General features: G+C 39.4%; 1 protein-coding gene across 3 annotated transcripts in view; it reads right to left on the bottom strand.

Moving 5' to 3' along the window:
- Positions 1 to 26,872, bottom strand: part of LOC127433943 (seizure protein 6-like) — a 66,628-nt gene that overhangs the window by 14,863 nt on the left and 24,893 nt on the right. For all 3 annotated transcript variants that reach the window (XM_051686330.1, XM_051686331.1, XM_051686329.1), the window contains exons 2-5: positions 23,705 to 24,325; positions 20,660 to 20,787; positions 14,037 to 14,229; positions 107 to 292 (exon numbers count right to left, since the gene is read on the bottom strand). In XM_051686330.1, the coding sequence (XP_051542290.1) occupies positions 107 to 292; positions 14,037 to 14,229; positions 20,660 to 20,787; positions 23,705 to 24,325 (1,128 nt within the window). The remainder of the gene's footprint in view (positions 1 to 106; positions 293 to 14,036; positions 14,230 to 20,659; positions 20,788 to 23,704; positions 24,326 to 26,872) is intronic.

Genomic DNA, 26,872 nt, shown 5'->3' on the forward strand with positions numbered 1-26,872 from the left:
TAGCTAAAAACGAATGAGACTATTTATGTAAAATGTGTTAATTTTAATTAAACTAAAGCTTTTTGACAGGGAAAATCATTAAAACACTGAAGGATTGGTCTTATACCTTGACACCTAGGCTTTCTGCCACTCCAGTAGGGTGTTGTGGCATTTCGGCAGGTGAGGGAAGCGGGGCCCAGGAGCTGATAGCCATTTAGACAGGAGAAATAGGCTACACCTCCCACCTGGAGACCGCTGACTGATACGTCACCATTATCAGGAGCCAGAGGAGAAGTGCAACTGAGAGCAAATGCTGAAGAGAAAGAGAGAAAGAGAGAAATGGCAGGCTATTCATTTATAGTGACAAAAACTAAGATACAAGATACAGATACAAGCACTAGCCCTGTAAAAATGATTCATCATTATAAGACAGAAACAGAGAGAAAGATAGAAAGAGAGAGAGAGAGAGAGCAGATGCTCAATTTTGATGAAGACATCTTTCAACCATATTAGCTGTTCAGGTGCTGGTCAAATACGAAGAAGCAACATTTAAAGTCGCCAGCATTAAATTACAGGCCCTGCCTCCTCTGTTTCCATGGTGATTATTGTTTTGTAATTTCCGATTGTTTAGCTATTATTAATAATGACTCAGTTCAAGCACAGCAGGGCAGATCCGTTGCTTGCTGGGTTTTGGCTAACAGATGGCAGGAATTTATATAACACTGATCAAATCTGTCTATCAGTGGGAACAGACAGTCTGTACAAAAGTAAAAGGCAATGAAAAATGACAGAATGAAAATGTTGTGGGTCAGTGGACACAGTCAAAAAAAGAAACTTAATGGACTATGATTGAGGTTCTACTTATAGAAGCAGAGGCTCAAAAAAACTCTCTCTAAAAGGGACATTTTGATTCTTGCGCTAAAAAGCTAGATGCAGAGCATCAAGTAGAACAGAACGTAAGTGTGGTTTTTAAAAGTTGAAGCTCTTTTGAACTTGACATGGCGTCAAAAAATGTGACGCTTCTGCACAAGACGTTTAACAAAACAGGAAACATGGTGCAACATGGAAACGTCCGTCTAGCGCATGTTTACATAGAAACACAATTGAAAAAATGCAGACAGACGCAAAAACATGTTCAGTGTGAATGGTCCCTAAGTGTGTAACTAATGAAAGAGAGAATCTGGAAGTGGAATAAAATGCAACTACTTCATAACTCATAATATACAGTATATATATATATATATACACACACACACACACACACACACACACACACACACACACACACACACACACACAGTATATATATATATATATATATATATATATATATATATATATATATACACACACACACACACACACACACACACACACACAGTATATATATATATATATATATATATATATATATATATATATATATATATATATATATATATACCAAATTAACACTTTAGAGTGCTTTTGTAAGGAATAGGTGAAACAGTATATGTTTGCCATCACGGATAACATTGTTTTTAAATAAATATCACTTAAAACAGTAATTTCAAACTGTAATAATATTGGCAATTAATGATTTTGACAGTATTTTTTATCAATTTAATGCATCCTTGGTGAAAGGAAGCATCAATTTCTTTCAAGAACATGTACTAGCGTATGTACAATTTTCATAAAGTAACTTGTAATGTAATTACTTGAGTAGTTTTTTGGCAAACTACTTATTTACTCTTACTTGAGTCATAATATTTCTAAGTACTTCTACTTGTACTCAAGTGAATTATTTCTTTAGTAGCAGTACTTTTACTTAAGTAAAACAAAAAATCAGCACTCTTTCCACCACTGGTCATCATGCTCATAATGGTTCATTAATTTCACTGCTTTATTGAGTGTATCAGTGCTCTTCATAGCCTCTAATCTGTGTCTCTCTGCCTTTAATAGAATTTATAGAGCCCTTGAACGTTTGAAAGGAGCATTTAACCCTTGCGCACAAATATCAATAGAGCACTGTGATGATTTATAGCCCTCTTTCATTTAATCTCTCTCCCAGAGAAATGCTCTTGATCTCCATTCACGTGTGCTTCAAATGCATTAAAACTCAACAGGCTGCCAGCTAGCAACTCTTCAGTGGCTGTGGGATTTCGAAGGATGTTTTAAAGCGATGTGTGTGGCATTTTTTCTATGCTTAAATTATTATTATTTTTTTTATAAAATACTTTCTCCTATCCGAGTTTAATTTACAGAGACAACTATAAATAAGCCACTCATAGGATGATTTCCCTGAAAATGTACACTGTGGGTCTATTTAAAGGTATAGTTCACCCAAAAATGAAACTTTTCTCATCATTTACTCACCCTCATGCCATTCCAGATGTCTATGACTTTCTTTCTTCTGCAGAACACAAACGAAGATTTTTATAAGAATATCTCAGCTCTGTAGGTCATTTCAATGCAAGTGAATGGTGGCAAGAAATCTGACGGTCCAAAAAGCAGATAAAAGCAACCAGTGACAACTTTAACATCTGAAAGTAAAAGTGAAGATTTATAGTAAAAAAAAACAACTTAAATATGAGGGCATTTCTGGAGCAAAACAGAATTACAAAAAATGTATCAGTAAATTTGAAGTCACAGAGAAAAATATTTTAAGAGTTGCAAACTTGTAGATTTTGTTCTCTCTCCCACAAACACAACACAACAGTTACACCTTCTCAAATTCTTCATTGCAGGTGCACAAATCCTATTCTACGAATCACAAATTAAGAAACTCATACGCTCACATTTTTGCTACAGTTGCTGCAGTGAATATGGTGCAAAACACATTCACACACCCGCATCAATAAATGTGAAGTCACGGACAAATTTTGCTCATCCGCAAATCAGTATGTGAATTCATCCAATGAGAGTTGCACACTTGTAGAATATTTTCTCACAAATAATTTTTTTTTCTTGGATATTTTTCTAGCACAAACACAAGTACATAACTACAACTGTTTGAATCTGCTGCTACGAGTCTCAAACACTGTTTTTCGCTTGCTTCGCAAGTTTCGCACGCTCTCCCTTTTGCACCACATATCTATGTAAAATATGGAGCAAAAGTGATTTGTGCATCTGTAGAGGCAGCATCGGGCACTGTTAAGAGATCAGAGAATTTTGGCCAATCAGAAGAGCTAGTCTGGGCGCCTATCCGTTGGGGGAACTTGGCGACCGAACGAGTAGGAAAAAAAAAAACTTCCATGAGCATCTTCCCGAGCTGGCAGTGGCAAATACCAATAAAAGTATGTTTTTTCTTTCTTTTTCTGAAATCACTCACCGTTTTACATTTGTTTATAGTTTAAATATGCACGCTGGTCAGCTACGTTGGTAATCAGTGTTTCTTAGTTAGGTTAGCCTTTCTTGTTTCACGAAAGGTAAGCTAACGCTAGACTACCTGCACTGTTTAGTTTGCTATTCAGTCATCTCATATTAAATGATACCCTCATATTAAAATATGATATATCTTCTGCTTTACCTTCTAGAAAAATGACAGAACAGGGTGGGTCTTCGCAGGTGAGTGTCATATCATAAGTATGCACCTAATGTAAGATTACCCTTATGAGAATATACCATGGTCAGAAAACCATGGGTACCTTGTTTTTTTTCTTTTCTTTTTGTTTGTTTTGTTTGTTTTTGGTGGATAGTAATTTTTATAGGAATACCATAGTAAAGTAAAGTGATATCAGAGTTTGCACTACAGTAGGCAATTTGCCCAGTATTACTCCCAGAGGGAAGCAGTCCCGAAATCGGAAGCTGCAGTGTGTCACAGAGTGGGTTACAAATGTATAACTGTCATGTGTATATGTTTTTAATGTCTTATATTTTGAAAAGTTTAGTTCCTTTTCATGTCATGTGTCCCTAGTCATGTGATGTACTGTTTTCCCTCCATGTTCATGTGTCTTGTTTTCACTGGTTCATTGTTTGATTATCTTGTTTGGAGTTCTGTTTGTTCATTGGTTTATTAAGTATTTAAGCCCTCATGTTTTCCATTGTTGTTTGTCAGATATTGTTGATGTAATGTTAGTTCACGTTCATGTCAAGCCATGTTTATGTCAAGTCAAGTTTTAAGTCAAGTTTTAAGTCAAGTCAAGTCAAGTCATGTTCCTGTTTACGTTTCACGTTTGTAGTTAGGGTTTTTTGGTTTTCATGTTTATTAATAAATTGCACTTGGGTTCTTCATTTCATTGTCATCGGTACAGAAATACCTGACCTACAATGAACCCAGCAATCCAGCTCCTCCGCCTACATCAGGGGAATCATCCCCTGGAGGACTATGTGGAGGATTCTGCGCTCTGGCCTACCGGGTGGACTTTAATGAGGTAGCCCTCAAGGACAATTTCCGGGCAGGTCTGAGTGAGCCAGCTTCCTCCCTGATGCCTGACGGTCGGAGCACCTACAGCCTGACTCGGTATATCGACCTTGCCCTTCTAATGAGTAGTTCACCATTCACTGTGGGGGAGGCGGACGACGAGCCAGCATCCCACATCATGGCCGCCAAGCCAGCATCCCACGTCATGGCCGCCGAGCCAGCATCCCACTTCATGACCGCCGAGCCAGCGTCCCACGACATGGCCTGCGAGCCAGCGTCCCACGCCATGGCCGGCGAGCCAGCATCCCACGTAATGGCCGGCGAGCCAGCGTCCCATGCCATGGCCAGCGAGCCAGAGTCCCATGCCATGGCCGGCGAGCCAGAGTCTCACGCAATGGCCGGCGAGCCAGAATTTCACGTCATGGCCGGCGAGCCACAGTTTCACATCATAGCCGGCGAGCCAGAGTTTCACGTCATGGCTGCCGAGCCAGAGTTCCTCGTCATGGTCGCTGAGCTAGCGGCATCTTTTGCCCCGGATCCTCAGCCTGCTCCATGCCACGTCACAGCAACGCCCCATCCTGCTCCATGCCACGTCACAGCAATGTACCATCCTGCTCCATGCCACGTCACAGCAACGCCTCAGCCTGCTCCATGCCACGTCACAGCGACGCCTAAGCCTGCTCCATGCCACGTCAAAGCAACGCCTCAGCCTGCTCTATGCCACGTCACAGCAACGCCTCAGCCTGCTCCATGCCACGTCACAGCAACGCCTCAGCCTGCTCCATGCCACGTCACAGCCATGCCTGAGCCTGTTCCATGCCACGTCACAGCCATGCCTGAGCCTGTTCCATGCCACATCACAGCCAGCCCTGAGCCTGCTCCATGCCACGTCACAGCCACACCTGAGCCTGCTCCATGCCTCGTCCCAACATCTGAGCTATTAGACCTGGAGATGGTTCCCACCCTTGTACCCTCCCTTAGTTCTCCTGAGCAGGCAAGAGGAACCTTCAACCATCCGACTCCACCTGGACCTTCTGAGCCCTGGACTCCACCTTGGCCTGTCGGTCCCTCAACATCGCCTCGGCTATGCGTTCCCTCGGGTCCACTGTGGTCCTTCAGCCTGTCGGCTTTGCCGGGGTCCCTCATCCCTCCGGCTCCTCCTTGGTCTGTCGGTCATCTGGCTCTGCCTTGGGTCTCTGATCCTCTGGCTGCGCCTCGTCCCTCCGATCCGTCAGCTCCACTGGGGACCTCCATCCCTACAGCTCCGCCTTGGTCCTCAGCCCCACCGGCTCCACCTCAGTCTTCTGATCCCCCAGCTCTGCCTTGCTCCTCCTAGCCTCCAGCGCCGCCTTTGACCTCCCTGCCATTGGCTCCACCCTGGCCCTTCGAGTCTTTGGCTACTCTCTGGGTACCAAGTTCCTTGGTGTCACCCTTCAAGTCTCTCATGGCTCCGCCTTCCATGGCTCTGCCCCTCAAGTCTCTCTCAGCCCCACCTTCCACTGACTCTGCCCTAGTCCCATGCCCCATGCCCCATGCCCTGTCTCACCAGGCCACACCCCATGCCATGCCATTCATAGCCAAGCTTCTAGACCACCCCCCACAGCTCCCTACAGAACTTTATGTTGATTCATGTTTTATGTGTTTGTTCATGTCTTGGTGCGTCGGGAGCCGCCCCTTAGTGGGGGGGGGGGGGGTTAGGGTTATGTCTTGTGTATTTTGTTGATTCATGTTTTTCATGTCTTTTATTTTGAAAAGTTTTGTTCCTTCTTCATGTCATGTGTCCCTAGTCATATGATGTACTGTCTTCCCTCCATGTTCATGTGTCTTGTTTTCATTGGTTCATTGTTTGATTATCTTGTTTAGAGTTCTGTTTGTTCATTGGTTTATGTTCTCCCATGTCTAAGTATTTAAGCCCTCATGTTTTCCATTATTGTTTGTCAGGTATTGTTGATGTAATGTTAGTTCACATTCATGTCAAGCCATGTTTATGTCAAGCCAAGATTTAAGTCAAGTCAAGTTCATGTTTATGTTTCACGCTTGTAGTTAGGGTTTTTTGGTTTTCACGTTTATTAATAAATTGCACTTGGGTTTTTCATTTCATCGTCATTGTCTTTGTCATTGCCAGCAGCATCAACGTTACAATAATGGTGAGTGATTTCAGAAAAAGAAAGAAAAAACATACCATTATTGGTATTTGCTACTGCCAACTCGGGAAGATGCTCATGGAAGTTATTTTTTTCCTACTTGTTCGGTCGCCAAGTTCCGCCAACGGATAGGCGCCCAAACTAGCTCTTCTGATTGGCCAAAATTCTCTGATCTCTGAACAGTGCCCAATGCTGCCTCTACAGATGCACAATTCACTTTTGCTTCATATTTTACATAGATATGTGGTGCAAAAGGGAGAGCGAGCAAAACTTGTCATTTGCAAGCGAAAAACAGTGTTTGAGACTCGTAGCAGCAGATTCAAGCAGTTGTAGTTATGTACTTGTGTTTGTGCTAGAAAAAAAAGTTATTTGTGAGAAAATATTCTACAAGTGTGCAACTCTCATTGGATGAATTCACATACTGATTTGCGGATGAGCAAAATTTGTCCGTGACTTCACATTTTTTGATGCGGGTGTGTAAATGTGTTTTGCACCATATTCACTGCAGCAACTGTAGCAAAAATGTGAGCGTATGAGTTTCTTAATTTGTGATTCATAGAATAGGATTTGTGCACCTGCAATGAAGAATTTGAGAAGGTGTAACTGTTGTGTTGTGTTTGTGGGAGAGAAAAAAATAATCTACAAAAACATTTTCTCTGTGACTTCAGATTTACTGATACACATGTGTGGCTAATCTCTACAACTACAAATTCCACTGTCACAGGCGCTCAGTTGTTTCACTCCAAAAATACCCTCATACTTAAATATTGATTAGTTTCTCACCCACACTTATCATATAGCTTTTGAAGTTATGGATTTAACCACTGGAGTCTTATGGATTACATTTATGCTGCTTTTTCTGCTTTTTGGACCTTCAGATTTCTGGCCACCATTCACTTGCACCAAAAGAGCTGAGATATTCTTCTAAAAATCTTCTTTTGTGTTACACAGAAAAAGAAAGTCATACACATCTGGGATGGCATGAAGGTGAGTAAATGATGAGAGAAATTTCATTTTTAGGGGAACTATCCCTTTAAGCACCCGATATCACAACTTGTTTTGAGCAGGACTACCTGTTTAAATGAACAACGCCAGAAGGCGGAATGTGTTGGGAAACCTGTATGAAATCAAGTCGTTGCTTTATGATTCTGTTTGGTGACTCTTAAAGTGCAGAAATTACACATTGCACTTTTAATCAGTGTGTCCAAGTGTATCATCAGGTACTGAATAGAGCTCAGAATACCAGTACTAAGATAAAATAATACTTCTAATAGACCACCGTTCCTTCTGCAATGACATAGTAATTACAAGAACCATGAGAGAAACAAAGAAAGAGAAGTAGAGGGGGGATAATTTCTCAGAGAATATAGTTGTGCCTTTCTGTAAATGCACTGTGTGTGTGAAGTCACGTGACACCATGCGAGGTTCGTACGTTTGAATGGCGAGCTCTGCGCACTTTGCTAGTTTTGATACTTTTAATGATATAAACCGGTGAGATTTGATACACCCTGATCCATAACTGTTCTAGGAAGACAACATGTCAAACAATTCAAAATCCTTGGGCTCTGGAGACATTAAAAGACACTTACATGTTCAAGCTGACGCCCCACCGGAGGCGTCGGACCAGGGAGTCATTTTGGCCGGAGAGATGAAAGAGATTTGACGTGAATTGCTGAATGTGTCGGCAATGCTGACGAAGGTCGTTGCTGACTTGGAGGATCTTGCTAAAATTCGTCGATCGATCACTGCCATGGAGAAGAAATTCACTGAGATGGTTACAAGAGTGGGGGATGTCGAGAAATGGATTGATTATCTGGAGTTATCGAAGAGGGTATTAGCTGCTAATCCGCTAGCGACCAAAGCAGACTTGGAGCATGTCTGGGAAAAGTTGGAGGATATGGAAAATCGTAGTTGGTGGAACAACATCCAAATTGTTGGAATTCCTGAGCGAGCAGAGGGTCAGAATATTGTGGGATTTCTGGATGGGCTCTTTCCGAGTCTGCTTGACATAACAGGCCATAAGCTGGAAAGTGAGTGAGCTCACAGAGTCCCGGCTCGGAGACCTGCGGAGGGAGACAGGCCCCGATCAATTCTGGCCAAATTTCTGAGATCATCCGATAAAGATCTCGTGTTACGCGAGGCGAGGAGTAAAGGAAGGCTTTCTAGGAAGGACCACAGAATATTCTTGTTCCCAGACTTTGCGAATTCGACAAGAGAGAAACGTGAACGATTCAGGGAATGCAAGAAACTCTTACATCAACGGAAGGTTGCGTTTGCTCTGATGTTTCCGGCCAAACTGAGAATAGATACTAAGTATGGCCGTAGAGAATTTACATGCCCACAGCAAGCATTGTCCTACATAAAGTCAATGGAATGAGTAAGCCATTTGGTGATTTTCATGTTGCCGCCTAGTGGACCTGACTCACTGAACATACACTTGACTGTCTGAGGAAACTGGGCTCCTTTTTCGTTTCCTTTTGTGCTGGTTCCACCTAGCGGCTGGAGTAGTTTTATGTAGTATCATTTCTTCGGGACAGCTTGTGGATGAATCTGCTCGTTTTGGGTGCTTATGCCTTCTGTTGGCTGGAATTGGTTTTGTGGAATATTTCTTGCAGGACATTGGAGTGAGTTTGACTGCCCGAAGAACAGAACAGCCTGTTTTTTTTTTTTTTGTGCTGGTTCTGCTAGCGGCTGGAGCTTGTTTTGTGGAGGAACACACCTTCGAGAGTTAAGTGGATGAATCTACATGTTTTTTTGTGTTTATTCCACTTATTTTATTATTATTATTGGCTAGAGTTTGTTTTATAGATTATCTTCTGTTGTGTAATTCTGTTTTACAAATTTTTGTATAGAAACACCGGACTTGAGCAATCCAACGGCAAAGTTGTCAAGGGGGCTCTCGTAGGCGTACATGGACTGTTTGAGTTTAGAGAGATGGACGCAGGTTGGTGCTGTCATTCGCGGGGTTAATGCGCACGTTTTTCTGTTGTTTTTTTTTTGTTCTGGGGAAAGTTCGGGGGTTGACCGTTGCACCAATGTGGAATGTCTTTATAATTTTATTTTTGACACACAATCAAATTTTTCTAATATGTCAAAATGTCAAATGTTAAAATGAGAGGACTGTCTCTCTCCACGTGGAATGTGAATGGGTTCGGGTACCCCATAAAAAGAAGGAAGGTTATTTATTTTCTTAGACCTTAGAAATGTGATGTAGTGTTTCTTCAAGAAACGCATCTTTCCCCACAGGAAGCTGAAAAATTTGGGAAGATATGGGGTGGACATGTTTTCTTTAGTGCTGGCTCAAGTAAGAGCAGGGGAGTCATTACATTGATAAGTAAACATCTACAATTAAAATGTCTCAAACAGATTAAAGATAAATTAGGAAGAGTCATTATTGTTTTAGCAGAAATTCAGGGGCAATGGTTGATTTTGGCTAATATTTATGCACCTAACGCTGATGATCAGGGCTTTTTTATAGATCTTGAATGGATGTTGCAAGCCGTTGGCACCCTTCATGATATAATATTGGGAGGGAGACTTTAATTTATTGATGGACTCAGTCTTTGATCATAATGAAGCAAAAGTGTGTAAGCCCCCTAGAGCAACACTGACGCTTCACAGGATGTGTAAAAATCTTGGTCTTACAGATATTTGGAGACTTTTGAACCCATCTGGTAGGGACTATAAATTTTTTCATCAGTTCATAAGATTTATTCTGGAATAGATTTTTTTTTTATATATCTAAGTCCCTCATTTCATCTGTTGTTGATTGCTCAATTGGAAAATTTTTAGTCTCAGATCACGCCTTGGTGAGTTTAGAGGTGTTGCCACATATGGAGAAAAAGAAATCATATAGTTGGTGCTTTAATGTATTCCTTTTGCAAAATCTTGAATTCCAACAAATGCTAAAGGCTGAAATAATGGTCTCTATGGAGACCAACTGGTCCTCAGTATCCTCTGTGGGCAGGTTTGGGAGGCACTTAAGGAGATTCTTAGAGGTCAGATCATAAGGTATGCCTCATTCATAAAAAAACCCAAAGCACGGGAACTCGTGGAGTTGGAAGGGAATATTAAAAGTGCTGAGGCAGAGCTGAAGTGCAGAATATCTTCTGATGGCCTCAGAGAATTGACCTGATTGAAATACAGATATAATACTATTTTGTCAAGGAAGGTGGAGTTTTGGTTATTCAGGGCAAAACAGTCATATTTTGAGTCAGGGGACAAAGCAGGGAAGCTTTTGGCTAGATATATAAAGCAGAGGGAGTCTTTTTCTACCATTCCCTCAGTAAAATCTGCTGGTGGTGAAATATTTACCACAGCCATTGATATTAATAATGCTTTTAAAGAATTCTATCTTGATCTCTATAGTTCCGCATCTTCATCTACTGATGAAGACATTAGAAACTTTGTGGAACCATTAGAGCTCCCTAAATTGACGAGTGAGCAAATAAATTCTCTTGATTCTGAGTTAACCTTGGAGGAGCTTGGCGAGGTAATTAAGGCCTTGCCTCCGGGGCCAGATGGCTTTGCCGCTGAATTTCTTAGATCTTATGCTACAGAAATGGCTCCACTTTTGTTAGAAGTTTACACAGAATCATTAAAGAATGGAAAGCTTCTGCCAACCATGACACAAGCCCGGATCAGTCTGATTCTTAAAAAGGACAAAGATCCAAGTGAGTGTAAGAGTTACCGTCCAATTTCCCTGATCCAGCTAGATGTAAAAATATTGTCAAAAATTCTGGCTAACTGATTAAGTAAAGTTATCTCTTATACATATTGACATCTCTTATACATATAGATCAGGTCTTCTGATAACATTAGGCATTTCATCAATATCATGTAGTCAGTGGCGAATGATCAGACTCAGGTCGCTGCCATCTCACTTGACATCGAAAATGCGTTTGATATGGTAGAAAAAAAATATTTTTAAGATTTTGGAAATATACAGGTTCGGGAATACTTTTATTGGATGGATTAAGTTACTTTATAGACACCCGGTAGCGGAGGTACAAACAAATGGATTAATTTCAGATTATTATACTCTGGATAGGGGAACTCGGCAGGGTTGCCCTCTTTTCCGCATTATTGTTCTGTCTTGCCCTGGAAACATTAGAAGCTGCAATAAGAAGGGAAGATGATTTTCCAGGGGTGGTGGTGGAAGGTATGGTGCATAAGCTTTTGCTTTACGCAGATTATATTTTATTATTTGTCTCTGACCCCATTAGATCTATGCCTTACCTCCACAGAATTATTAATTATTTTTCTAAGTTCTCATGATACAGAGTCAGTTGGTCTATATCTGAAGCTTTGGCTCTGATAGGGTACTGCCCAGTAACAGCTTTCCAGCCGGGCAACTTCCAGTGGCCCAAACAGGACATTAAGTATTTGGGCATTTTATTCCAAGCAAATTTGTCTGATTTATTTAGAGTTAATTTTGACCCCTTCATAAAAAGGTTTTCGAGCGATGTGGGCAGGTGGGCTTCATTACATTTATCTATGATTGGGAAGGTTAATGTTATTAATATGAACTGTATTCCAAAATTTTAATACCTGCGACAATCTCTCCCTGTAGATGTCCCCCTCTGTTATTTCAAGCAATTTGATAGCATAGCGAAGTCCTTCATTTGGAATGGTAAGCGTCCTAGATTACATTTTAATAAGTTACATATGCCGATTGACAAAGGTGGGCTAGGCCTACCCAAGATTTTGTTTTATTATTATGCATTCGGTCTCAGGCATTTGGCTCATTGGATGCTTCCACCTGAGAGAGCCCCTCCCTGGTTTTGTATTGAACAGGAAGTTCTTGCCCCTATTTCGCCATTGCAAAGCCTTTCTATCAAACTAATCGGAGAAGTTATGTTACACCCCGTTATCTCGCATTTGAACTCGGTATGGACAAAAGTGTCCAGAGTGTGTAATTCGAACATTTATTTGAATGTTGCCTCAAGCATATGGCTGAACCCTAAATTATGTATTAATAAGTCCCCTTTCTGCTGGTCAGAGTGGATTGTGAGGGGGGTTACTACACTCGGTGACCTATATGAGAGTGGAGTGTTGAGATCTTTAGAAAATTTGGTTCAACATTTTGGAATTCCCAGATCTCAGTTCTATAGGTATTTACAGCTGCATCACCTGCTCTGTATTGTTTTTGGGAGTAGCACACACCCCGCTAAAGCGGCAGATACTCTGGGAGAGGTGATTGCTCCTTTTGGAAAAGGTCATGAGGCATCAGTGTATTACTTCCTACTAATTCAGGGTCTGGGGGTTGGAGCTTTAACTTCTATCAAGAGATTATTGGAGAAAGATTTAAACTTGGTATTGGAGGAGGGAGTGTGGGCTAGGATTCTAAAAAACATCAAGTCTGCTTCTAGAGATGCAAGGGTTTGCCTTATGCAATTCAAGATTTTACATAGATTCTGTTGGACTCCCTCTAGATTGTAAAGGCTTGGCCTTAAAGACATACCCACCTGCTGGCGATGCCAATCAGAAGATGGAGACACAACCCATGTTCTTTGGGGGTGTGTTAAGATCCAAGAATTTTGGTTGAAGATTCAGAGTTTTATATGTGACGTTTTGGGCACTCAAATTTCATTTTGCCCCAGACTCTGTATTTTGGGCAATGGGGCGGTCATAAATTTTGGGGATAAACACATAAAAAATTGGGTTCTGACCAGTATTATGACTGGTAGGCAGATTATTTTAAGGGGATGGAAGTCAGATGGAGCACCCTCATTTCCGGAGTGACTGGCCAATATTGATGGTCCGGTGTTTGAACTTGATATGATTTCTTATTGTGGTGGTGCTATTATGATCAGTTTCACCAGACAAAGCATGCACACAACATGGTGATCATTTTGATCAAAGTAATTTCAAACTTCGCTGCACCTGGAGGCAGACGACACCATTCGCTCTCATCAAATGTGATCAACTTGTGTCCACAGTGCACACAGTGCATTCAGTTATAACTGTGAGTTTTAGTTTAGGTGTTCAGCTTTCACTGTGTGTATGGCCAGCAAAGCAAACTTTTGCGAAATTCAAGTTGTATTTTTACTTTCCAAATAATTACTGCAGAACGAATACTCGAGTATTCGACTATTCATGCACATCCCTAATTACTACAGTAATATGGTGTTAATATACTGTAGCAACCATGTTTAATTTTGTGGTTACAATGATTTTACTACAAAATGCCAGGGCGATACTATGGTTATTGTAGTAAAACCATGGTTAACTTTTGTAAGGGAAGGTTAGGTTTAGGGATAGGGGTTGGTGTAGGGTGTCTGTGGGACTAAACACAATAAACATGCTGCAGTAATGCCCCAATACTGTATGTTAATATTTAATTAGGGGTTCAAATTGCATCTAACTTTATTTGCACTTAAATGCAAAGAAGATGATTTTAACACTTAGTGTAAATAGCTTTTGCCATAAACAAATCTGTACTTCAATTTTTTTGTTTGTTTTTTAAATATGACAACTAAATCTGTAATAAATAACATACTAAATTATTAAATGCTAATTAAATGCTCCTGTTAGTAAATGGTGAAGGTTTTAGAATGGTGAGATGGTACCTCTGTACCGCAGGAGTAAAGAAGCAGTCCGATTGGCCCGTTCCATGCTGAACCGCACAGAGATCTGGTTACTGGAGCTCCGCAGCACCAGGCCTCTAGATAACACAGAGCTGTTGGCCAGGACCGAGGGCAAAGGTCCACCCAGATCCTCCAAGACTGCCTTTATTCCATCCTCCGAACTCACATTCAGCACCTGCAGCAGAAGAGCACAGTTAGTGAAAAGACGTTACAATATATACACACATAAGTGTTGCGCTGAGTGCAAACCAAGAGTTACAATGTTAAAATAGGTTTCTAGTTGCATGACAGAACATAATTTTTTTTTTTAACATGATTTAAAAAACTAAAAAAAAAAACTATTTAAACACTTGAAAATTATCAATACATTAAAAACAATCAATAATAAAATTAATACATTCATAAAATAGATAGTGTCTGTTGTATAGCTTGTCCAAGTCTACAATTTGAGCATAATATTTTGCATAATATTTATGTTTCAAACAAGGATGAATTTCTCAAAGAAAGGACAAAGACTAGTAAAAATAATAAATGAGCTTTATAGCATAAATAAACCCTAAACATTTGAAGAAATCATGCATTTCTGCCTTCTCAGATCAGAACTTATTATCTGTCTTTTGATTTAGTGTGCTGAATAACTGAAATATCAGCTATTATTCATACTTTTATTTCCACACAAAAATATAATCAAAATTCACATGAACCTAACACACACACACACACACACACACACACACACACACACACACACACAGGCTCAGCACCAGGATGGTGATTAATAAGAAAGAAAAAGTTAATGAGAAACAACTGTGGTTTATTTTGTCATAAGTGACATGCTGAAATACTTTTTTCACTGTGTTAAAATGGTCCCCAAGCTTCACAGTTTTTTAAAGAACGAACAAACCCACTGTCACACACCCGGTTTGGGCCTGATTAGTTTCTGGAGGCTAATGTCAGACATATTAGAGAAAACAAAAGCAGAAGAGATGGGCAGCCCATAGCCCAGACTCAACATCATCTGTTAATGTGGTTATCTCCATATAACATTCATGGCCTTCAATTTCCAATTCATTATCACTGCAGAACCTGAGTGCAGTGGATGTGGTCCAGCACAATAACACACAAGAGCATGAATTTCCACTGAGGGAGAGACACATTACTTCTTTTTAACATTTACTTCAAATGCTGTATCTGTCATTGCCCTCTGTGTGCAGACAAACAGATAAAGAGCTCCAGGTTAGAATGCTGAAAATTTGTAGAACGCATGTACAGTAAATTATGGTGTGTGTGTGTGTGTGTGTGTGTACATGTTTATACTACATTGTGGGGACCAAATGTCCCCACAGAGATAGTAAAACCTGAGATCACCTACCCTGTGGGGCCCAGCCAGTGGTCCCCACGAGGGAAATGGCTTATTAAACATACTAAACGATGTCTTTTTGAAAATGTAAAATGCAAAAAGGTTTCTGTGAGGGTTAGGTTTAGGGGTAGGGTTAGGGTTAGGGGATAGAAATTATCGTTAGATCTGAATAAAATCCATAAAATGTATGGAAGTCTATGGAGAGTCCCCACAATGATATAAAAACAAGCTTGTGTGTGTGTGTGTCTGTGTGTGAATGTTAATATTACACAGCTCTCTGGAATTGTTGATTTTGATTAGTCAATTGCAGCATTCTATGGTCAAATATTCTTGTATAACAACTGCTAAAATGCATAATTCACTGTTAGCAACAGATTTTTTTTTTGCATAGCTTTGCTAGTGTCATGTCTCTCGTATCACTCTGCAGTCTCTATATTCTCACATAATACTCTGAAATCAATATTTCATGGTCATTCATTAATTTATTTGGTAAGTAGCCATATAATTTGATTTATAGTCAGATGGTTATTATCACATAATAAACCCTTTTAGGGTAATAAAATGGTTGTGTGTGTGTATGTGTGTGATAAATCTTAATTTGCCAGTACATAATTTTTCTCTCTCAGGGTGATTTCCAGAGTGTCTTCACTTTTTTTGTATATGCACATTTGCACTTCTGAAATGTTGTCATTTGGCAGATGAGGACGGAGCTGACGACCTGATTCAAATTAGCATATATTCGAATACATGCATGAAAGATTTTGCTGTTTATTTCCAATGCCTTTGCTTTTCTCTTGCGATGTCTCTGTCTTTCTGACATGCCGAGAGCAATAACTGTTCCTGACAGTCTCCTGCTTTATGTCTCTCTTCTTTTTATGACACCTATCTGAGCCAAGGAGAAATTAATATCAGTTGACAGCAATCTCTCTAGCTGAGACCTCCACTGAAAAACTCATTTCAGATCTGGTGCCGTGACCCTGAAATTTTACTCAGGATCAAGTGAGTCTCTTTTCTGTCCTCAGGTCCTGAAGATCATTCATATGAATATTGGCTAATTTCCTCCATCATCATTTACTTGTGCTGGAAAGTAGACATAATAGAGCTTGTAGACTCAAAGTTCAACCAAACAAGCACACAGATTCAATCAGGAAAACTGGTCTTAGATGCTGGATAATGCTGACAATATGGATATCTGATTTGCAAACAAATCGCTCTGGTTCATGAATCAGAAAATCCGATTCCCAAATTAAACAAATTCATCTGAAATTCATGAACTGCAGTTGAAATTGCAAGCAATTTTGAGTGATTCAAAAATATTTTGAAATGATTAATTCAAAAGAACATATACTCAACAAGGTAAATAAAATAAATAGTCAAGAGTGATAAATGGCAGTATCATGGTACAGCGATGGTACTGAATGATAATACCATAGTACATTAATATATGGATACCATGGTATTACGTACCATGGTATTTACTTGGTACTCCAAGGTACTTTGAAAGAACACCATGGTATAACTATAGTGTACGTCCAAAAAACATTACAATAGTACTATGTCCATACAACTATGGCAGTACTAATTAACTTTTTGGTACTTTTTGGATAGTTCACTGCCTCTGAGGGGGTTCATGGGGTGACCCTCAACTTTGAAGCTCTATATTTAAAAAGGACATTTTCTTCAGGCTGCCCGCTGCCCTTTTGCATCAAGCCTTCATTTCCCTACACTGGGACTAAACAGTTGTAAAGTCTCCATCAGATGTTAAGATGAAGTTAACATTACCGGACCCCTGAACAGGTTAGAGTCTAAAAGGGAGCATATATGAAAGAGCATGAACCTCTGTCATGGTCAACATGTCGACAAGCAATTAAAGTGAAACTGTGTTGAGAATATTAATTAGAAAGTATTAAATCCTCTCTTCCTCTTCATGGCCTTTCAGAGGGCCTGTGTGGACTCAAATAGACAGGTCTGTAGAAAGTTAATAAGGGTCTTGCAGACAGATAGCTGGACCCTGGAGAGAAAGCAATGTGAATACATACTGCCTCTAATTACAGCTGAACTAAAACAAATTTACTAATACTGATTTTCTCAGTACACAAAACTAAACTAAGACTGAATTTAAACTCTCAGATCCTGAATTAGATCCTGATGGGTTCTGGGAGAATGTGATTCATTAAGCACCAAAAACTATTTTCAGCAGCGGCCCATGAATCACCCACAACCTTGGTCTCAAAGATAATGGTTGATGGATGGATGACTACATGAGATAAATCACAAAACACATCAAAAGAGGCTTTTCATATAGAGGTGACAACAGACTATAAATGTCAAGGTTTTTTCCACAAACAACTGTAAAGCATTGCAGTCATGGTACTTGTAGAAACTTGTAGTGGCCTTTTGAACTTGTCTGTCATGTTGGAAATATAGAAAAAGAAGCAAATGTCAACATATCATAGAAAACAAGCATTTACAGCAAGGAAATAACCATATATTCAGGACTGGGACCAATTGAGATAATGTAAGAATAACCAACAACCCTCCTGTACCAGCCCAGTTCTTTAACCACTTGGCTACAGCATCCATGTTTATGAGGCTGTATCATTCTGTCTTCTGCTATAGCACTACGACAGCTGCAGATACAGGCTTGTATGTTTGCATGGAACTCAGAAAATGAGAGCCGTCATATAGTCAAACACAATTCGAAAACCCTGCTACAGAGAACAACATCCATATTCAAACAAACATGTGGCTAAAGCACCCTTAGCTCCCCCCTCAAGAGCGAGCACATTTCTAAATCGCTTGCTTTAAATTGGCTACTTGGAAAATTACAAATGCCTGGAAAGAAATAGTCATTTCAGGACAGTTTTGGAGGAACAGCAGAAATACATACAGAATATTAAAACTTTAGAACTAAGTTTGTACAGTAAGTCCAAAGGCGAAAGACAGATCTTATGATCAATTCAGTGCATTACATTTTTAATGTTCACTATAATATCCTATCCTCTAACTAACATAAACCCATTTTTCCCAAAAAAACTTAGTTTCTCATCATTCACTCACCCTCATGCCATCTAAGATGTGTATGATTTTCTTTCTTCTGCAGAGCACAAAAAAATATTTTTAGATCTCTGCTATGTAGGCCCATACAACAGAAGTGAATGGCGATCAGGCCTTTGAAGCTCCAAAAAGGAGATAGAGTCCGCATAAAGGTAATCCATATGACTCCAGTGGTTTAATCCATATCTTCTGAAGCGATCCATTTGGTTTTGGGTGAGAACAGACCAAAATATAACTACTTGCCATTGCAGTCTCTAGGCACGATCATGATTTCAAATTCGATTAAACTTCCTAGTTCTTGACGCATTCTCAGTGTGCTAGATGGCGCTATAGGAAGTGTAATCGAGCTTGAAATCATGAATCTTATCACGTGGCTTGTTGAGCGCATTGCCACCGCGGCATTCACGCTCAACTCACCACGCACCCCACCGAGAACGAACCACATTATAGCGACAATGAGGAGGTTACCCCATCTGACTCTACCCTACCTAGCAACCGGGCCAATTTGGTTGCTTAGGACACCTGGCTGGAGTCACTCAGTACGCCCTGGGTTTCAAACTCCAGGGGTGGTAGCCAGCGTCTTTTACCACTGAGCTACCCATGCCCCCATCATCATGCATAACTAAACTGAATTAATTTGCCTTAGATTAAAAAAATCTCAATGTTAAAAATCTTTAACTTCAGGCAGAAAGACCATATATTTAGAGGAAAACATCGCATTTAAAATGTTCAAAATGTCAAGTGAGCATCACATGTATGATTTAGCACAGAACCCTGCAGAACGAAAGCTACAGCAGGACACCAGTGTGAGTTTGTATAAGAGACACGAAAAGCCTCCCTCTTCCCATCCAACAGAGAAAACAAAAACATTTCATCTTCTGTAGCATTTTTAAGAGAGAATTTTGTTTTCTTTGATGCGGCAGCTGAGCATCAGTCACATGGTACACTGATATGTGAACGTAATTATCCGTTTGGAACTACATATGGAAACATTTCTAAAACTTCATAGACTGGAGGCCTCGATTAATGTCTCAGAGGGAGGAGGCAGCATCTGTCTGCCTGTCTCTAAAACTTTTACGTGCAATGCTCGGTCTCCTCAAAATCAGTTTTTAAATATGCTTTTCTCTCAACTGATCAATTCAAAATTAGAGGTGTGAGAAATTGCAGAGTTGGACATCTGACAGGAACGATAACAAGTTCCACCTAATTGCATAAAAGTCTGCTCTGTAGTGCTTCATTTGCCCAGAATGAAGGGTTTGTCCTTTCTTGGCTTGAGTAATGATGTCAGACATTTTGTAAATCCTTTTTCTATCAAATTTATTCTTCCAAGAAAGAGCCACAAAAACACCTTTAGTTTTAGTTTTTTTTTTATGTTTATGTATTTAAAGGTGGCTAAAAAATGAAAATTATGTCATAATTTACTTACCCTCATGCCATCCCAGATGTGAATTGCTTTCTTTTTTCTGCAGAACACAAATGAAGATTTTTAGAAAAAATATCTCAGCTCTGTAGGTTCATACAATGCAAGTGAATGGTGACCAGATATTTGAAGCTCCAAAAGCACGTAAAGGCAGCATAAAAGTAATCAATATGACTCCAGTGGTTAAATCCATGTCTTCAGAAGCTATGTAATAGGTGTGGGTGTAAAGAGATCAATATTTAAGTCCTTTTAAAATATAAATTCTCCTCCCTGACCAACAGGTGGCAATATGAGCTAAAAATGTGAATCGCCAAAAACAAAAGAAGAAGAATTTGAAAGTGAAAGTGGAGATTGATAGTAAAAAAGGACTTAAATATTGATCTGATTGACATGGATTTAACCACTGGAGTCATATGGATTACTTTTATGCTGCATTTATGTGATTTTTGGAGCTTCAATATGTTGGTACCCATTCACTTGCATTGTGAGGACCAACAGAGTTGAGATATTCTTCTAAAAATCTTCATTTGTGTTCAGCAGAAAAAAGAAAGTCACAGACATCAGGAATGGCATGAGGGTGAGTAAATGATGAAAGAATTTTCATTTTTGGGTGAACTATCCCTTTAAGGTCATACTAAAACTGTTTTTTAAAACTTACAGTGGTTAAGTGTGAATGACACCGTTGCCCTTGAGAGACAAATATGTGTGAGAGAGAGATGGTTCTCTTAATCTGCATATAATAAAAGCATTAGATGAAAAAGTACTGACCTGAATCTCAACTCCATAACCCAGATATACAGTAACCAGACAGGTGCAATGCACGTTGGAATCAAATGAGATATCCGGGGGAATCTCTATATAACCCTCGGCTTCTGTGAAGTTCATATTGCACTGAGCTGGAAAAAAGACAGGTAGAGAGAGAGAGAGATTGAAAAGGGCATCATTCTGAACAGTCACCCCTTTCACAGCTGTCTTATGTATGATTGGCTGTCCACTAACCCTCTATTAGTTCAGTCACCAGCGCATTTTCACAGAGTTCAGCAGATTGCATTAGAATAGAGATACGTCAGGCAAAGCAATCAGCCAAACATCTTAAAGTCACTTGTCTGATTTAATTATCCCTTTCTCCTTAAGATATCTGTCTGTTTATCCATCCATCAATATATCCATTGACAGGGCAACAATGAGGCCGGCCCAAAGGGCGGGACGTGTGTTTGAGAGTTTTAGGTCACTTGATGGAACTTACATACAGGCCAGTGCTTACATTCTTAACTTCCAACAATCTTACCAATTTAATGTTATCTTGCTGGCTGACATAGATGAGGTTTTGACAAAACTGTGACAGTGACAATCTTGAAAGCATCAGTTAGAAAACAAAAAACCAAATAATTGTTTTGCCATCATTTTCCAGCAAAAGTGTTTATAAGTTTATAGCTGATGTAGAGTAAAATTATGATTTAATTTATATATATATATATATATATATATATATATATATATATATATATATATATATATATATACACACAGTACAGTGCAAACGTTTTAGGCACTTGTGATAAAAGGTTGCATAGTGAGGATGTCTTCGAAAATAATGTTATAAATAGTTTTCATTTATCAGTTAATGTCATACTAAGCCCAGTAAACATAAAAAAAAGCTAAATCAATATTTGGTATGAACACTTTTGCCTTCAAAACCGCACCAATTCTCCAAGGTACCTAGACACAGTTTTTCTTGGTAGCTAGCAGATAGGATGTTCCAAGATTCTTGGAGAATTTGCCACAGTTCTTCTATCTATTTAGGCTGTCTGAAATTCTGTCTCATGTAATCCCAGACTGTCTCGATGTTCACTGGGGGGCTCTGTGGGGACCATTCCATCTGTTGCAGGGCTCCCTGTTCTTCTATTCTATTCTATTCTATTTGTAAAAGGAATGTTTGGAAATTTAAATTTAGGAGTTTAAATTTCCTATTGACACACTAAAGCTGAAGATATAAACAACCATCTTAAGACAAATATTTTTGTGAAACATCTTAAGTGCCTAAAACTTTTGCACAGTACTGTATGTATATATATATATATATATATATATATATATATATATATATATATATATATATATACAGTGCATCCGGAAAGTATTCACAGCGCTTCACTTTTTTCACATTTTGTTATGTTACAGCCTTATTCCAAAATGGATTAAATTCATTATTTTCCTCAAAATTCTACAAACAATACCCCATAATGACAACATGAAAGAAGTTTCTTTGAAATCTTTGAAAATGTATTAAAAATAAAAAACTAAAAAAATCACATGTACATAAGTATTCACAGCCTTTGCCATGACACTCAAAATTGAGCTCAGGTGCATCCTGTTTCCACTGATCATCCTTGAGGTGTTTCTACAACTTGATTGGAGCCCACCTGTGGTAAATTCAGTTGATTGGACATGATTTGGAAAGGCACACACCTGTCTATATAAGGTCCCACAGTTAACAGTGCATGTCAGAGCACAAACCAAGCCATGAAGTCCAAGGAATTGTCTGTAGACCTCCGAGACAGGATTGTATCGAGGCACAGATCTGGGGAAGGGTACAGAAAGATTTCTGCAGCATTGAAGGTCCCAATGAGCACAGTGGCCTCCATCATCCGTAAATGGAAGAAGTTTGGAACCACCAGGACTCTTCCTAGAGCTGGCCCCCTGGCCAAACTGAGCGATCAGGGGTGAAGGGCCTTAGTCAGGGAGGTGACCAAGAACCCGATGGTCACTCTGACATAGCTCCAGCATTTCTCTGTGGAGAGAGGAGAACCTTCCAGAAGAACAACCATCTCTGCAGCACTCCACCAATTAGGCCTGTATGGTAGAGTGGCCAGACGGAAGCCACTCCTCAGTAAAAAGCACATGACAGCCTGCCTTGAGTTTGCCAAAAGGCACCTGAAGGACTCTCAGACCATGAGAAACAAAGATTTAACTCTTTGGCCTGAATGGCAATCATGTCTGGAGGAAACCAGGTACCGCTCATCACCTGGCCAATACCATCCCTACAGTGAAGCATGGTGGTGGCAGCATCATGCTGTGGGGATGTTTTTCAGCTGCAGGAACTGGGAGACTAGTCAGGATCGAGGGAAAGATGAATGCAGCAATGTACAGAGACATCCTTGATGAAAACCTGCTCCAGAGCGCTCTGGACCTCAGACTGGGGCGAAGGTTCATCTTCCAATAGGACAACGATCCTAAGCACACAGCCAAGATAGCAAAGGAGTGGCTCTGGGACAACTCTGTGAATGTCCTTGAGTGGCCCAGCCAGAGCCCAGACTTCAACCCGATTGAACATCTCTGGAGAGATCTGAAAATGGCTGTGCACCGACGCTCCCCATCCAACCTGATGGAGCTTGAGAGGTCCTGCAAAGAAGAATGGGAGAAACTGCCCAAAAATAGGTGTGCCAAGTTTGTAGCATCATACTCAAATAGACTTGAGGCTGTAATTGGTGCCAAAGGTGCTTCAACAAAGTATTGAGCAAAGGCTGTGAATACTTATGTACATGTGGTTTGTTTCGTTTTTTATTTTTAATAAATTTGCAAAAATTTCAAACAAACTTCTTTCACATTGTCATTATGGGGTATTGTTTGTAGAATTGAGGAAAATAATGAATTTAATCCATTTTGGAATAAGGCTGTAACATAACAAAATGTGGAAAAAGTGAAGCGCTGTGAATAAATACTTTCCGGATGCACTGTGTATATATATATATATTTTTTTTTTTTTTTTTTCAAGAAAACAAAGTTTAATGTCTGTCTGTGTGCCAAATGTACCTGCAGATGTTTCAGAAGAGTATCCTGGTGTGGTTTTTCCAACCGGCCTCTGTGGTTCCATTTTAGGAGAAGTTGACAAAGATGGTGGTGGTGGTGAAGTAGTTTCCTTGCTGACCACTCTCTGATCCATAAGGTTGTCTATTACAGTGGTGAGAACTGTCTTTTGAGCAGTGTAAGTTTGAATGGTAGGGTTTGTGAGTGGTTGAGAGGTGACCACCATCTTCTCTGATGTTCGACTGCGGATCTTGCTGGGTCTTCTTTGCTCCACAGATGTGGGCATGACAGTCATAACTGGAGTGGTCACCGTGGTAGCAGTCATGGTCGCCGTGGTGGCGAGATCATCTTCATGAGGCACCAAGTGTGAAAGTTCAGTGTTTGATGAAGAGGTAGAGAAGGTTGGCACGGTGTGTGGTGCCTCTTTAAAAAACTGCTGATACCCTTCAAAGCTCTTGGTCAGCAGAGCTGAGTGGAGTTTGAGCAGTCTCAGGTTGGGGAGGTTTGGTACTGCATCTGTAGTGAGCTGTTGGATGTCAGCTGGTGGCTCGTGTTTGCTGTTGAAAGGGATGAACTCTCTCTCTGATTCTGACTCTCCTCCTCTCTGAGTTTGTGCAGTTCCATCATCTGCAATGTCCAAAAACATTAGAGAAGTATCACTAGATAAAACTGGCCCTGATCCTGTAGCTAAACTACTAGAGCATGGAGCTAGCAGTGACATATATATAGTTATATAACCACATATATAATATTTGGGATGTCAATTTCTATAATTTCAGAATTACATAATCATCCCCCATAATGTATAGAGGGTTGACAGAGAAAGAAAGAAAGAAAGCACTTTAGGCGATTCTTCCTAAAGTAATCATTAAAAGTTTAAGTGCCACATGAGATGCCATATTGCTCTGATCTTCAGAGTTGAAAAACAGAAGAATTTTTCAGGAAAAAAAACCAAAACAAGTGGCAATAAAAGAAAGTCTTTCATCTACACAAGATTAACACTTCACACTGTTCTGGGAAACTCTCAGAAGAGTTCAGAGAGACACACGGGAAAGCCATCACTTCAAACCTGAAAGTCTCAACAAATATTCAAGATCAGAAACAAACTCTGCAATCAGACCGAGAGAGACATATCTCATATGCAACTTGTGCGAGGGAGTTTAAAGTGAGTCATTCTCACAAAACAGGTTCTTAAAATCCATGTCTAATAAAAATATAAAAAGTCATTCCATTTTCCATAAACCACAGTCATTATCAAAATGCCAGGGACTGTTCTCTTTTTCTCTGTTCTCACTGAGTTTTTGTGAAGGGTTTAAATGAAAGATTTGAGGCAATTAAGACTTTTGTCCAAATTGAGAAGATCTCTTTGCTTTCCTTATTGAGATATTAATAGATATTATTGCTCAGGATCTGTTGTTTTTCTGTTAGCCATCAAATAATGTGCTTGTGTGACTCAGATATGTTGAAAACATCTGGAGCAGTGTTTTATCTTGCAGGAAGTGCTTTTAATAATACACTGAACTGCTGTCAAATCATCTGTGTCTTTATAATGAAATTCCTACAGGATTACAGCAGCTCTCCACTGGGATTTCAACACTGTCTAACTTACAGAAATAGACTTCAGAGCTGTGTGATTTTGCTTAATGAGTCTTAAAGGAATAGTCCATCCAAAAATGTCGTCCCAAACCTGCATGATTTTCTTGCTGAACATATTCAAACTTGGCAACCAATGGTGACCAGTCACAATGCACCAGATTTGAATATGCACAAGTTTGAATGAGATTTGAGAGCTATACAGCACAGAGGAAGATGTTATCAAACACAAAATTAGTAATCTTCACACAAAACCATCATAATGCTTCAGAAGCAGTGTTGGGTGTAATCTGATTACAAAGTAATTAGTTTCTTTAATCTGATTACTTTTAGTAAAAAAAAAGTAGTGTAATGCATTAGATTTTAAATTCTTGTAATTAGTGTTAATTTCGTTATCGAAAACTATGATGAAAAATGTTCGTCGACGACCTTTTTTTCCATGACTAACACGAGATGATGACGAGATGGCACCGACATCATTAAACACTAACTGTGACTATATCAACACGCAATAATGTTGACGAAAAAAGACGAGACTAAAATGTAGTTTAAAAAATAAAATCTTTACCAAAATCTCTCTTTATTTCGTCGAAGAAAAAAAAGAGACAAAATATTATAGTCTGTTTTTTTTTTTTTTTTCTAAATTACAATCCAAATATCCTGTTCACTGGATGGCATGAGCAGCAGTTTCCTTTCCTGTGCTGTGCAGCATATCAGGACTAAGCAAGCACAGTGAAGAATACCTTTCATGTAGTTTACAGAAAGCTAATGTTCATTAAACAGTGACAGCAACAGTTGGACTTGGAAGAAAGAGAAGATGATATGAGGTTAACGTCTTGGTGGTAATGTTAGGGTTTTTTTTTTAAGCTATATTAAGATAACTAGTGACAACTATATTAGACAACTTAATAAGCTATATTAAGACAAGGTGGTGGTGTTACATTATGTAGGCTGTGTTTTATAGCTAAACCGAACTCATTAAGCTAATAGGCTAGCAAATTGTTGTGAAGGAACTGAAAATGAGCCGCAACGTAGGATTGAGTATAGACCAATGATTTATGTATTTGGCATGTATTTGGTGACAATGCTGTTTATTTGTCCTTCACATTACCATTCAGAATGAATTTGATTTGGCATCAAAATGAATTTGAATATGTTATAAAAACTAATTGCCTACAAAAACATACCTCAAAAAAGGTGTCTGCAGTAATATGCCTGCATAACCTGCATAAAGTACTTACTTTGTGAGTATAATACCACCTAGTTTTGATTGTGTAGAGTTTTCTTTTTCTGGATACTTAGGATTTGTGTTATTAAGTTAAAATCATAGCAATGATTTACTTCTAGTGCAACACTTGGATTTCTTGGTCTTGGCATCTGACTAAATGTGACTAAATGTGACTAAAATATGACTAAAATGTCAACAGTTTTCATTGACTAAAACAAGACTAAAATACTGAGGGTTTTCTTTGACTAAGATAAGACTAAAATGCCCAGAGTTTTAGTCAACTAAAACTTGACTAAAAAAATATAACAGGATAAGGTTGACTAAATATGATAAAAACCTAAAAGGACATTTGA

The sequence above is a fragment of the Myxocyprinus asiaticus genome, chromosome 43, assembly GCF_019703515.2.
Source record: "Myxocyprinus asiaticus isolate MX2 ecotype Aquarium Trade chromosome 43, UBuf_Myxa_2, whole genome shotgun sequence".
In the NCBI taxonomy this organism is placed as follows: Eukaryota; Metazoa; Chordata; class Actinopteri; order Cypriniformes; family Catostomidae; genus Myxocyprinus; species Myxocyprinus asiaticus.